The sequence below is a fragment of the Hemibagrus wyckioides genome, linkage group LG08 (assembly GCF_019097595.1).
Source record: "Hemibagrus wyckioides isolate EC202008001 linkage group LG08, SWU_Hwy_1.0, whole genome shotgun sequence".
Lineage (NCBI taxonomy): Eukaryota > Metazoa > Chordata > Actinopteri > Siluriformes > Bagridae > Hemibagrus > Hemibagrus wyckioides.
The window spans coordinates 18,478,432-18,493,933 of NC_080717.1; the positions used below are offsets into that span (position 1 = coordinate 18,478,432).

The 15,502-nt window shown below is 39.7% G+C and overlaps 1 protein-coding gene across 1 annotated transcript; it reads right to left on the reverse strand.

Annotated features, from left to right (window-relative positions):
* Positions 1-10,645: 10,645 nt before the first annotated feature.
* kazald2 (Kazal-type serine peptidase inhibitor domain 2) lies at positions 10,646-14,921 on the reverse strand. The gene is made up of 4 exons (XM_058397934.1): positions 14,151-14,921; positions 13,234-13,394; positions 12,923-13,070; positions 10,646-11,132 (listed from the first exon to the last, which is right to left on the reverse strand). The coding sequence occupies exons 1-4, from the start codon at positions 14,656-14,658 to the stop codon at positions 11,008-11,010; spliced, it is 942 nt and encodes a 313-aa protein (XP_058253917.1). The 5' UTR covers positions 14,659-14,921; the 3' UTR covers positions 10,646-11,007.
* Between the last annotated feature and the right edge of the window lie 581 nt (positions 14,922-15,502).

Here is a 15,502-nt window from a genome sequence, read left to right on the forward strand (position 1 = left end):
AATGTTAAGCGACAGAATTCTCTTGGGTTTTTGCAGGATAGATCATGAATTTTAAATATGACAATCACACTAAATGTTATTTAACTACGATAAATAAACTTTATGCATGTCAAACACCATTCCTATTGAAAGGATCTTGCGTCGTCCTTACCATTTACTAAGTAGCCATTCATTTTATTTGCTAATATTTACATTGATATAGTGTGGTTTATGATATTACTGCACTACCATCCTGGTAAGCATTACTGTGGTTTTCTAATGATCACTTTTAATAAACCGGCAATTAAGTGTCTACAGTCCATAGAGGTTTTTCAGGAATGTATTAATTTTTCGGGAAGAACCACATTCCCGGTGAAGCCTGCTTTTTATGCTTTATACATTACAGTCAGGATAAGCCTCTTCAATAAAAATCCTCTGGTAGACGATCGACTCCCTGCCTTCACTCAAACCTGAGAAGGCAAATCAGAGCTGTCACAGTTATGTCCTTACATATGCTTCTTCTAATGCTTGCATGCTGCTGTGCTCTTATTTCAGGGCCATAATAAATACGAGACAGGGATTTATCATATTGTGGGACTGTAATGTGATTCAATTCATTTCCCGACTCACTGTTTAATGAAATGGAGTAAACATCTCAGGCAGGTTAGTTTTCTACAGAAAGGCTGGGGAGATTGGGCCTACTGGAGAGCAGTAGTATTGTTTCTTATATCTCTTTGTTTTTACAGGTGGATAAACATGACAGCTTCATATTTGTAAAGAATAGCCTGTAATGTAGGAGATTGCATTTCTGTCAATCAAATACTTGCAACTCAGCGACTCTCCATCAAACTGTCTCTGTCCGCAGTTGGAGAGATTGCTAGTGAGAGACAATTGTGATTGTGGCATGGAGATTTACAGAGAGAGAGAGAGAGAGAGAGAGAGAGAGAGAGAGAGAGAGAGAGAGAGAGAGAGAAGCTTTTAAAAGGATTTTGTCGGTTATTGACTGGTTGCACTCTTCTGCTAATAGCCATTTAAAGATTATAGGCCTGCTGGTGGGAATCAAGGCCTCCATTGTTCTCCTTATTGCATTCTGGCAGATGGGGGCTGACACAACAACACTCTCCCTCCCTGCGGGCACGCTCACTCTGCACAGTCCTCCATCAGCACAGCTCCTATTGAACCAGCCCTAATAACTGCCCATGAATTATTAATCTACATGTGATATTGAAGGCCGGGAGGAGGAGGAGAGGAGGACATGAGGAAGGCGGAGGAAGGGGAGGGGAGGCCTGAGATTGGTGTGCAGGTGCCATGCCGGAGGATCTTCTGGTCCAGCCCAAACACTCCCAGGGTGACTCTTTCTCGGAACATATTGGGCATTCCGATAACGGAGCCTAGCAGAGATAAAATATATATTCATTAAATGTCAGTGGGTTGATGAAATGAGAGCGATCCATTAGAGGCTGGGCCAGGCAGTAGCGGTGAGGGCTAATGTTTCCCGGTTGTTCGAAGAGGCCAGACCGCTTTTAGTGCGACCGATGGTGCCACGGGGAGCAAAGCTTCTCATCGGGGAAGTTGGGTTAGCAGGGACTACTCTTAAAGATCAAGATGACCTGGAGAGAGATGAAAACAGTTCAGCTTGTATTGTGCACACCGGATAAATATAGCAAAGGATTTCGGGACAGTCCCACTGTAACATTTTAGTTAGCTTGCTGAAAGATTACTACGATTACGCATTATTTGGTTTTACATTAGTCCTCGATTCCTCTAAGGACTTTTGCACAGTTCTGCAAAGTCAGAAGAGAATATTGTTACAGAATTACATGGCCAGTGGCAAATCTCTTTTCATATTCCCCATTATTCAAAATTAAATATGCACAGGCTTTGATGAATTTGATTTTCTCTGAGTCTAAATTTAGAGGAAAACAATGAACAATGCCTGGAGAATCCTCGGCAAATATTCATTATAAACGGAGAGGTTCATTTCCTAGACAGTGTTATTCACTCTTAGTCATTCTACTTTAGATTTGCTTAGCTTTATTTAGCTCTCGCTACGTCTCCTATAGAAAAGAACCTACTACAGTTGTAGTAGGTTCAGTCGTTTTATTTTTTTTTTACAGTAATCCTTTGATACATGAGTGACTCACTGCAAAATAAAACATTTTTAAAGTAGTAATCATTTTAAAACTCCATTGACCTTACAGTAGTGACTAAAGTGATCCTTGGTTGTAAGCCGCTAGAGATTGCTGGGTCAGATAGTTATACTCTGTCAGCGGTGACGTGAGACCTAAACCACAGCATAGGCCCTAAAATGTCTCGCATTGTCGCTTAGCCTGACTTTGGTTCAGTGCCCACACTTCACTCCAGAGAGAGCACAGGAAAGGAAAACTTTAATAACATTCTGGACTTTTGCCAGAGTCAAGACAAATAGCCTTGAACGATGTCCAGTGAAAGCCAACAATTCACCATTGGCGTTATTGTTCCCTTTTTTAGACTTAAAGCAAATGATACCAAACATTGCACTTTCAGTTCATACAAACGAGTTTGGGTGTAAATACACAGAGGGTAGATCTGAAGGAAGGTGACAGGAAACCAAAGAATGTTTTGAACTAGAGACTAAACGAATGTAGGTTACTTGCATACCCTGGGATGTGTGCTTTGATTAACTTCACTGAAGCAGAGAGAAACCATGCATCATTGCTGCTGCATGCATGGCTCTACCTTCTTCTTCCCTATCATTAATCCGAAACATAAACGACTGTACTTTAAGACTTTAATACTGAAAGTGTCCTACAAAGGATTTCTTTAATACTGATATTGTCCAACAAGGTACTTTTTTAATACCAGTAGTGTCCTACAGGCAACTACTTTAATACTGGTAGTGTCCAGGTACTTTATTAATGCTGTTAATGTCCTACAAGGTACTTCCTTGATACTGATAGTGCCCTACAGGGTAGTTTTTTATAATTCTGATAGTATTAAACAAGGTACTTCTTCAATAGTGATAGTGTCCTGTCCTACAAGGCTATGATACTATTCAAATCAGCTATTGATGCCATATCAAATGTCAAGATTAATCAAAAATGCAAATAGGCAAAACGTGCTGAAGGTGCAACACCAGCTTCTGGAAGCTGTTTTTCTTTAAGGAACATTGTTTCAAATATGGGAGCAAAGGGGGAAAAAAAGGGGAGGGCAACTGAGTGAGAATGAGCAGGGATGCCTGCGGGGCAGAAGTAACAAAAAGCACTCCAAATAAGTGTGTAGGGGTGGAATCAGTAACCAGCTTTTTCAAAATGAACCATCTGGGTACATGAAAGAGGGGGAGAAAGACAACAAACAAAAGCATCAGGGATGCCAGTGAGTGTGTCAACCCTCCTCCTGTCTTATATCAGTAAGTGCGGGAGAAATGAGAGGGAGGTGTTGCTACTGAAAACACACAGAGAGAGAGAGAGAGAGAGAGAGAGAGAGAGATAGAGAGAGAGAAGGTTTGAATGGTGTTCTTGAAAAGACCTATATCCCCTAAAGGCAGAGCTCAATGCCAGAGGAGTCATGGGGCCCTGCAGGCTGACAGTCATCCAGCCTAATGGGCCTGGCTGTTTACTCTGCAAAGCCGTGAGTGGATTAGAGGGGTAATTAAGGTTAATGATCCTCCCGCTACACTCGGGTGATCTGTGTTCAAGCACCGCAGGGTGCATGCTAATGCTAACGTTAAGGCGGGTCATTGAGCAATACACACTGATCCTGACACTGTGTCAACTATTATTGAGCGCTTCACAAAACTGCACGTGACGACGTCCAATGCTAGCGTTTACGGTTTTTGCATGAGAACATTTTATTTTTTGCCTGATTAATAATGATGTGTAAATATAGGACAGTTTTAGCTGTTGCTCTCAAATTTTATAGGTTTTATATTTAATAAAATATAAGCGACTTACAATTAAAAATAATTTACTTTTTTTTTATTTCACTGCATTTATTTAAAATATGTTTTAAATGTTTTAATGCATTGTGTTTATTTAAAAGAATTACATACATGGAAAAATATTCAAAGAACATTCAAATGACGACGTCATTCATGCTTTTTATGTTTTTAATTTTACTTAAAAAAAATTTTTTTATTGTATTGGGGTTTTTTTTACTCAATTTTATTTAATTCTAGACGTTTGCAGCATATTTCACTTAAAAAAAAAATCGGTTTTCCTTACATGTCAAATATCAATTAATCTAAAACGATTCTATCCAAAATAACGAACATTTCTTTTATAAAGTTATAAAAGTTTTCGCTTGAAGTCTGCATGGCAGACATCTCATATTTTCCTCATAGATATATGAGATTACACTGGGAGAGAGTGATCTCCATGGATATAATCTTTGGCATAAATCATCTTTAATGTAGCCTCTGTTATCTAATTATGTTGCATTGCATAGTACATGTAACAAAAGGCCCTTCCATTTTTGAAAGGAAACATGGTCGTTTTTCACTGTATAAGCTAATCAATTGAATGGGACATCAAAAAATGAAATTTGAAGCGCCAATTTTTTGCTCTTACTCCTCTTTGAAACACCACAGTAATAGCAACAAAGTGCTTTTTTGTCAAAAGTGTACTTTCTGAGAATGGAGTGAGGGCTCGGGGCAGCACATTTGAGCATGTGAATGACGGGACACATCAGGCCTAAGTGAATTATGACCCTGTTAAACTGGGTTTTAGTGCCATCCATAGCAGACACATTTTCCTGCTTTTTCCTGTAATTTTTGAAAGCCTTTTTGCTGTAATAAAATATCACTTTTTCCTGCATTTGTGCATTAAACGTCCATTGTCTTCTCTTCTTTTTTCCAATGATAATCACATTGAGACTTGCTTCCCCCTCTAACCCCTGTGCTCCCTCTGTTAGATCACTTTTCCCTTGTAAAGATGACACTTTTGGGTTGGTGAATTGTTCTCTTTCTCATTCTCTCTCACTTGCTCAACCACTGACAATGTGTTATGATGTCATTGTCATGAAAAGTGTTCGGGAGGCTGTCGCAAAGTGCTCTAAGGTCCCATAAACCTGCTGTTTACCCATCATGCCCCGAGACCAGGTCTTGAACAGAGACATGTCCATTGTTGCGTTATGTCTCGAGGCACATTCTCAAATTGTCTGTTAACTGCTAGCAGCATGCTATCAGTGGCGATGTTTGTAAAGCTCTGATGTCCCCTCCAGGTCCTGTTATGGTGAGAGCAGAACATATTCACCTTTATGCCTTATAACCCACACGCTCCCAACGATGCTACCTGCTGTTATTAAGCCATGGAAATATGACAGCTGGCGAAGAGGCGACCGCTGAGCTATTGAAACCCAAATGTGTATGGCGGCAATCAGCCTGGTGTTAATTGTTTGCAAATGAGAACTGGAGATCATTAAAAAAATGGATGAAAACAATGATTACTGTTTGAATTATGCAACTTAATTTCCCTTGCTGCATGACGAACAATCAGTAGTGCTTAACAACGGGGTCAGAGTTTTAACTGAAAGTATTATTTCACTCAAAGATAACACTTAAACAGCCCATTTATCACTTTACCCTGCACTGAGCGCAGCGTCTTGAAGCCAGAGGCAGCGCAGCATGTGTATCTAAAACCTCAGCCTTATCACCTACAGTCATTTCCAGATTCGATTCATCTTGTCAGCATGCCGTTGTCACTCCTGAGCTGAAATCAATCCAAGCATACACTAAGTGATGGTGTTCTCTGAAGAAGCAGATGAAAGTGTGCTAGTGCCATCAGGCACAATCATCTCTCGAAACTGGAGATGATGCAGGGGAAGAAAAGTGTACAGCTGAAGGCTGAGCAGTCATATCTACTTTAATGCCAAATATTTGTGGAAATAGCATAATATAACTTTTTAAATAACGCAAATAAAGCAGTAAAACAATGAAACAACTAATGGCAAGTAAAGCAAGTCTAAAAAAAATCATTACAGAGGAAAGGAAATTAATCAAATGGTGAAACTAACAGGCCAAATGCCCGAAGGATTTCTGTCAGACTGGACCACTGCTTCATTATGTCAGTGACAGCAGCTGCAGGTGTGATTGTCATGCCTCCTCCTCCTCCTCCTTCTCCTCCTCCTCCTTTGTATCTTCCTCCTGTGACAGGGATATATCAAAAGCTTCAGCATCCCATTCTCATCAACATGGTCACCGTACCTCTTCTACCTCTAGCATCGCTCAAGGGTCTGGCAGCACTGGCAGCATCTGCTGGCTTGGATCAGACAAACACAATAAACAAAAAAACGCACCCACATTTCATCATCTCTGCATCTCTCTAAGGAGCCTGATGTACCTGTCAGTCACCACGCTTCTTTAGCAAAGTAAAGCAAATGCATTTGTAATTTTTTAAATTGTCAGTTGAAGAAATGACAGAAGTGGCACCTGTAGGCACAAGTACTGAGGAAATGCTGCTAGAAAATTTTGGGGGAAAAAATGTAAAATGTTTGAAAAAATTCTTATCTAGTACCTATAAATACTGCAAAAAATGTGAGCAGCAAGAATTCAGTATGGTTAAAGAGATCTTATTTTAGATTAGATATCATTAAGGAATCCCTCTGTATTTAGTGTTCTAGCCAGATATTAACAAAGAACAGATTCCTAGAAAATTCTCTGTTGTAGAGATGCTTGTGCTGGTATGCGAGTGGGTAGGAGACAGATTGGTGTAAATGATGTCTGAACTGCCACGAGCACTGTGCGTATGAAGCACATGAACAGGACTCAGAAATACCTGCATCAGCTTGCTAATCAAATCCTGCCCTTCACAAGAAAGGCTAAGTGAAAGACTTGCTCTCCAGGGAGAAGAGTACAGGAGTTCTGATTCTTAAACGATACAATGCTGCAAATGGAAGTTTGATGGGCTATTTGTACACAAGACAAGAAAGAAAGAAAGAAAGAAAGAAAGAAAGAAAGAAAGAAAGAAAGAAAGAAAGAAAGAAAGAAAGAAAGAAAGACGATGTAATTGGATGGATTTTTTTTTTTAATCTTGTATAAAAAAAAGTATATTGCAGGGGTTGTAAAATACATTTTAATAAAATATTTATTTATTTATTTATTTCCTTTGTTAATAAATAGCATATACAATTCTTTTATTTCTATTATTATTATTATTATTATTATTATTATTATTATTATAGTAGTAGCAGGTGTAGTAGTAGTAGTAGTAGTAGTTCTTGTTTTTGTTATTATCATTAGGAATATTATTAGTATTAGTACTACTATACTATTAGTATAGATTAGTAGTAATACTATTACTCATTCATTCATTGATTTTCAGTAATAAATTGTTTTTTTTTCGTGGTCAGAACTGGAGGTTCTGGAGCCCAAGGTGCGAAGCGGGTATAGACTTAATATTATAACAATAATAATAATAATAATAATAATAATAATAATAATAATAATAATAATAATACAAAATTGCCCCCATCCTAATGCCAAACCCATATCACCCTCATAAGAAGCATGAATTTAAAGTGCTATGTTAATAAGTTTTTAATTCAATAATTAACCAACCCTGTGTGTAAATGTGAGAAATTCGCCCATGGCTAGGCTTTAATGCGACTGTCTTCCTTTTTAAAAGTTTAATTGAGCAACGAGTTGAGCTATTAAGGCGTATGTAAACAAAACACTACATCATCGTCCTCAGCGGCCTAAAATCATTTGCACCTCAGATAAGCGGACAGTAATAACCTTTCATTCTCTCGTTTGTCAATTAGTACCGGCGGAGGAGCGGAAGGGAGAAAAAAAAAACAAACCCCGTCCAGCTGAGAGCGCGCAATAACGCGCAGCTGTGCGGAAGAATTCGGTGGCTTTATTACTCGGCGACACAGCGAGACAGAGACATATTTCAGTCACTGGCAGCTTAATGAGGGCGCCCCGAATCCACTATCTAAATGCCAGGCAGTCCCGGAGGAGCGCGCGCTCCCGTAGCCTGCGCGGGATTACGAAAGCAGCACGCGCCACCTGACGGCCAACGTAAACACATCCGCCTTGATTAAAGCATCCGGCTTTTTTTTATCAAGGATTTATCTGTTTGTCACTGGCACATTTACACTCTAACGGCCTTATCTTACGTGTCGATTAAAAGCACTGATAATAATAATAATAATAATAATAATAATAATAATAATAATAATAATAATAATAAGCACGGGGATAATAATGTTTTAATAATCTAGTGCCTGAGAATTATCTGAAATATCTCTGGGCTTTATTGCAATTAAAACAGTGCATGCAGGTTGTTAACTAGCTACTAGTTTACGAATTGTATCTAATTATCTCTCGATTGTACTCGATTTTCATTTAATAGATGCAAAACCTGACTCCAACTATTTTGCTAACAGAACTAGCATACAAATGAACCGTTTCTGGGTATCACACGTCATCAAGCTTAGCACATGTGGAATGTTTTTTTTACACAGAGTTCATTAAAAATGCCACTATTTTAAATGTGATTCTTTCTTTTTGATCAATTCAAAGACTGCAATCTATGTCATAAAAACAGACAAAGAAACATTTCTGGCATTTGGCAGAGAGCGACGTACAAAAGTGCTTTAAAGTCTCTATCAGTGAATACATTAATACTGGTTCAACAGGTTACAGACTTAGGATACCATCAGGCTAAAACTGAGTTGTTATTGTTGTTGTTATTGAGGTAGGTCTTCAGTCGTCGTTTGAAGACAGTCAGTGACTCGGCTGTTCGGACATCTAGGGGAATCTAAACATCCAAACAGAATTAGCATTAAAATAAACATGAATATTTCTGTTTTCTTTTTGCATTACTTCAGTGGAACTGGGATGCCGGTGGTTTCACTCAGACTTATGTTTAAACAAGTATGAAAGACATTTCAATTCAGAATGACTGAGAGTCAATAGCTGAGAGTCTTGATTAGTGGTATAACAAAATAGTGAAATCTCAGGAAACCAATAGAGATAGGATCAAATTATCACATACCTTATTGAATCCATCCAGACAGGATACACGTAAGGTGTGTGTGTGTGTGTGTGTGTGTGATATTTTGAGCTATTGTTTTCCTGAGATTTCACTATCTATTCCTGATCGTGATCTATGCAGCTAATTTGATGATAGATATATGATACCGGACAACATGTTGTATGGGCAAAAGTAACTCCTAAAATAATTGTTTTCCTCGAGAGTTTCCTAGCTGGAGGGGTCACACTGGGTATTGGGTAACTTAACCCTGCACTTCACTGAGATGTCCATTATTAGCTGGTATCTGCCCATGACCTTTGACCCTAACTGACCCCTACACATGGTGCTACTGACCAGGGGAACTGAGTTGTGCTAGCCTTCCACCTCCCATCCCAACATCAGCTCACACTCTCATCGGAGAGGGAATCATTAAGCCGGCCTTGAGAAAGAGGGCCAGGGGAGAGCTTTACTGAGCCAAACACTATCATGAGAAAGAGTGTCCATTCTAATATTCACAGATACTGTTACACGAAAGTGAGAATGAATCATCTTTTAATTGCATTCTCTCTTTTCCCTCTCTGTTTTTTCTCCAGCCACTATCCCCCTCTGCCTCTCTCTCTCTCTCTCTCTCTCTCTCTCTCTCTCTCTCTCACACACACACATATTTATCAGCATACAGACACACTCCTTTCTCATCTCTCTCTCTCTCCATCCATTCATTAAACGCACATCCATTGGAGAATAAAAGCGCTCCATTTTAGACTGGGATTCATTTTCAATTAACCTCTTCAGAAGATGAATCTGAGAACCACTTATTTTAAATTATCCATTTATTTTAAAAGTTCAAGACGGATCATTTACCTGGGCACTCTGTCAGCCAGCCATAAAAAAATCCCTCACCTGCCACGTGCATCTAAAAATAAAAGCCACACTGAAACTTTAGATAAGCATTTAAGAAGGGCAGTGTTGCTTTCTCACCCTGGATGTCTCACCCTCTCAGCCAGCCGCATCAGCCCAGGAGCCAGCAGTGTTGAAAGCTAACACCAGACTGCTTTGCTGGCTCCCCTTTGCTGTTGTCACCTAGCTGAGCTGTAGTGAGCTATCACCTGCACAGTCAGGATCCCGAGTGAAACAGATTGAATTCTGATTGATTTCTGCCCGGGAAAGAGGGGAAGAATTTAAAGGTCTTCCTTTTTAATTGGGTATTTGGTGTGTGCTGATGAGAGGACTGTGTCCGTCCCTAGGGATCCTTTATGGGGCAATAATGGCGCTCAGCTACAGCTTCGTCTGCTCTCTCTCTGGAAGGCCATAACCCCGCATTTGTTCTGAGTGCTTTTCTATTATGCATTGATAGTTGAGTATCAATCAATATGGTAGAAGGAAACAGAAAACCTAGCGAAACCAACTTCTTAAGTGTAAAACGGCTCTTAATACCCGAGCTTTCAAACAACTTAACCTCAGTGCTTTTTTTGTGTCTTGCTCTGCTGGTGGCTCTCTTGGAGAAGACAAATATGGAGACACTGATAGTTTACTTAGTAAAAAAAAAAAAGAGGAGGGGGTTCAGAGTAAGTACACAACAAGATAGTGTTTTTCAGCTTTTATAGAGTTGTTGATGGATAGACACATACATGCTCACATGCAAGTACACACACAAAATCACAAGTGACTTAACAGCTGGTGAACTTATAATAATACAATTGGAAGTAAATCACACGATGATGCGAAGGATGAGGTGAAAGCTGTGTGAACAAAACTGCTAGCATACAGCAAGCTTTATTTATAAAATCGTTCACTAAGATATAAATCTGTCTGTTTTTAGTTTTTTTTCTTCTTTTTTGTAAAACAAAAATATTGTGACTATGTAACTATGAGATCGAAACAAAAACTCATTTTTATCAACTAAATCAATCTGTTTTGTTTAACTAAAAAATGAATCGTATAATAATAAGTGTTTATTTACAGTGCTCAGCTAACAGGTACTTGCTCAGATAAGACATCAACTATTCTACAGACGTGATGATGCTATGCAGACCTGAAACGCGGTTAGAAATTTGACAATTGGAATCGATATATCTTACAAATACATATATCCACTTGGTTGTCCCTCATAATCTTCATCATCTTCACTCTCAGCTTCATTGATAGATATGCTGTGAGCTTCATTTTTTCTTTCAGGAAGCTCTCTGCCTTTCTGAGACCCTGAAAGATTAAAATAAGTAAGAATTACAGGTGTTGTCATAAAAAGCGATTAAAATCGAGCGTATATTTTTCAGACAGACTAACTAGCAGGTTCAAATAAAGCACTCTAGGCTCAAGAGACAAAAGAAGTGAATGATATTTGAGTGGCTCTCCTGTTTGACCCTTTCATTTGGGCTCTGAAAACATTTTTCCTAATTTCATCTTTTCACATCTATTTTATTATATAAAAAAAAGTAGAAAATCTCTTATGGTGTTATAAAACTCAGCCAGTAGGTTGCAGGTCTGCCTTGTGTCACCTTTCTCCACTGCCAAGAGTTCCCAGAGTTCATTGCGGTGACAACATTCCGGGAAATGGCAAATGGGGGGGTGGGGGGGTGGGTCAGTTGCCTGTGGCTCAGATAAGCGGCGGATAGTAGAGATGCAGACCCCCCAGAGAAAGAGATAGTAACCAGACAGTCACACCAAAAGCCTGCCACATAATACACACATCCCTCCACCCCCCATCATCCAAATCTCACTCATCTCCGTCCTCTCCCGACCTCCTGTCATCACTAATACTGTGTTCTTTCAAGAGAAAGTCTGTGACTGGTGTAAAGCTATCTGCCGTTCCGTGGGATTTCTCGGAAAACCAAGTTCACCTTTACTCAAGCAGAGATGATGGGTGCAGATAGTTGGGGCGCAAAATCGATTTGGCTTCCATTGTTGATTTTCATGCACGTCTTTCTCTACCACAGTCCAGACCGCAAAAAGTGGAAGTGGCATGTCATTGACATTCGTGCAAAAAAAGGACAAACTGTATGCTTCCTGCATTAATGCATGCTGTTAAACTATCAGGACAGCAGCCCAATGTTGTCTGTAAATTAGCAGAGGGAAAATTCATGTTTTGTGGGGCAACAACTTTATAGAGAACGTTTTCCATCTTTAAAACACCAAATTCAGCCCATGAAGTGTGAATTAGGTGAGTCATATGAGGTAGACTGCTACTTTGTGTCTGATACACCTACATTTATTTTTTCTCTATTTATTCAATTTCATTTTATATTTTATTATTTTATATTATCATTTAATTTTTATAACTTGACTATACAGCACTTTCAGCACCCACATGCAAGAAAATAAATAATTAAATAAAGTTTATTATTGTTCATATATTGTTATTATTTCTTCAGAGAGCTGCAGTTTTATTGTATAGCTACAGATAAAAGACTAATTAAAGTGAAGCACTTCCTACTTTGTCTATGCTGAAATTTCTCATTATGGTGGAACCCATGGAAGTTTGGTTTGTAATTAATGCTAATTAAATGCCAGTGACTTTCTATTCATAAAAAGTATTTTCTTAGTAATTTACCAACACATCTGAGGGAAATGTTGACTAGTGCTGACTAGTTTTTGTGTACAGTAAAAGCCTAACAGCCACGTTACCTAACCTCATTCATTATTTAATGAAATCCTCGGCTTTATATTTACCAGATGCTTAGCAAGTGTTTTTTTTTATCATTACAGTGACAATCGTTTAATTGTTTCATTCGCCAGCCCATTTGAAAGAATGTGTTTATGACTTTTGCAAGTCAAACTGCAAATTAAATACATTTTAAGAGCAGAAAAGGACGGCAGGGTTGGATATTTTTCCTACTTTACCCAAAAGTTTATGAGAGAGAGAGAGAGAGAGAGAGAGAGAGATTTTTCTGTATATTATTTTGGAAGACCAGTGATTAAATGTCTGTTCTCTCAGGCAGATGACCTTTCACATTGTTTGCTAATGGCTTTATGTGTGTGTGTATCAGACAAACCTTTGTGTATAACCCGTAATCTTGCGGAGGCAGACGTTTCACCGAAGGTGTTCCTGGCAGCACATGTGTACACCCCTGCATCATCAGGGCCGACCTTGTGGAGCTGAAGCCAGCCAGTGAGCTCAAAACGCCTCGGGCCTCCACTCGCCTGTAAATACACACAAATGAATCCACCATCTGTATCTGTAAAGCTGTGTGAGTAAACATTCTTCTTTTAAGCTCTGTGATCATGATACGTACACATATAACACATATGTGTGATATATCAGTACATGGTCTTACTGGAATATAAATAAAATGTGTTTATATACCTGCGTGGCTCTGTTGGAATCCTCAGAAGCAAGGAAAGTACTGTCTCCCTCTTTCTTCCACTGAATGGAGGCTACCGGGTATGATGACACCTCACAGGAAAGAAGGATGTTGCTTCCTTCAAGAGCGATGATGTCACCCGGAGCATAGGTGATGACTGGTTCTGTAAAGTTAACACAAGACAAAATTGGTCGTTAATGTCGGTTTAAAAATGAACACAGGCATGCATTAAAAATGGGCTCTGGTCCCTTTTGTGCTAAGCGAGCACTCTATCAATTCACAAAAATCAATGACACCATAGAGGAAGAATTACATGCAGCAGGAGAAATATGAGGGACTGAACAGCTGCTTATGCAGGCTATATATAGTTTCATAGATTTGAGACAATTGAGCTTTTAGCATTTAGAATCAGCAGTCTCAGAAGTTTTCGAGTGTTTAGGGTAACTGTATGGTCCGTGTATCTCCATTAATATAGGCAGCACGTACACTGCAGCTTTGCTATTATTTATAAGACTGCAGTTAAGAGTGTGGAGAAAGGACAAGAAGGATGCAGGATGAAATAAAAATATAAATGAATGTATTTGTTATTTCAGTGCGGCGACAGTTTATAGTTAATTTAATCTGCTGTTAAAGTAGTAGAAATGAAAAACTTACTTAGAATCTATAAGACATAGGAAGGTACAACAAAGCAGACGTACCACCTAGGTTGTATATAGGTTTTATTACAATCACAAATTTACTTTTTACTTAGCTATAGATTATAGAACCCTTGCAAATCACACGCAACATTTTCAAAAAGCTGCCAAGAGCAACAGTGTCAATCTCCCAGTATAATGACTCTCATCCTAGGCAATGCATCTGAAAGAACAATAAACTCTTACTTTTAGAATTTTTTAGATTACAAAGAACATATACTCACTTGCTCTGCAGGGTCCATGATGCGCCACCGTGACCTTTTTCTGCTCACCCAGCCTGCGCTGCATTGCTCTTAGCTGGCAAATATTCTCATATGTCTTCCCATCTGTGCCACACAAAATCTCCTGCTTGGTGCACACACACACAGGCTTAGGGTCTGCCTTCATTGTGGGGTCCCTGCGTGGGGCTTTACATCGGAGTCCCTCGGCACACTGACCAAAAAACGTGGACCCAGTCCTGGGTTCAAGGTCACAAAGCTGGCCCTCTCCATTCCCACATTCCCAACAACATCCGCACAGGTCGCGGACCTGGCCCCACAGGCAGCTCTGGAGCAGCCTGGGATCCGGGCACTGCTCGCGTTGGCACTTTGCTGGACATCGTTGGCCTGACCGAATGTCCCTCTGCCAGTCTAAATGCCTGAGGTGTTCTAGGGAAAGCGGCTCAGCGAAAGAAGCTAACAGTAGTGCTATCAGCACAGTCAAATATGGCATTGTCTGTTCCCTAGGTTGCATTTGTTGACAAACAACTGAAAAGCAAGTCAGTGTTTTGGAGATCTTTGTTGTGTCTCAAACAGCCGCAAATCCTTTCATCTCTCTGCTGGCGGACAAGCTCTTAACAGAGATGAGTGATCCTTAGCAGGCTGCAGGCCTCCAAGTCCCAGACTGCTGGTGTCAATAGTTGGCTGCAGATTTTCTTAAAATAAAGCCGCTTATCTGCTTTCACTCTTCCAGCCTAAACTCTTCCTATAAACAGAGAAGGGAGATGTCTGTCTTCACCCGCAGCCTAGACAAGCATACAGCTGAGAAAGTGTGTATGCACGAGGGGGGTAAAGAAAGGGAAAGGAGAAACCTCAGAGGGGACTATAGGGACCCTTCTTAAATTGCAGGGTGCTACCTCAACATGCAAGAAAGGTGTGATTAGAGACCTGCATCAGCCAATCACAATGCTCTGTGTGGGGGGAAGGGGCTGCATGGGCACTGGTCCAACACGAAATCTAACAGTCAGCAGGAAAGGTCATAAATTCAACGCAACACACCTGGTCCATACAGATACCCGATTACCTGCAAGCCTTGGGGCTTTACAGTTCTAAATGTCCCAGTAAAATATGATTATGTTGTAGAGTCATGTCATAACCTGCATCTCATTTTCATAGATGTGAGAATCAAATGGACTATATAATTTGTGTAGCTATGGTGAGCTTAAAAACAGATACACTAAATCAGAAAGCAGTAACCTTCAGTCATAACAAATTATCAACTGCTGTAGCATACATTTGCACATTTTTCCACCATGAGCTATTCAGACAAATGTGTTCCTTTGAATTGTATTGAACGCAGCTCATAGCATACATTCCGG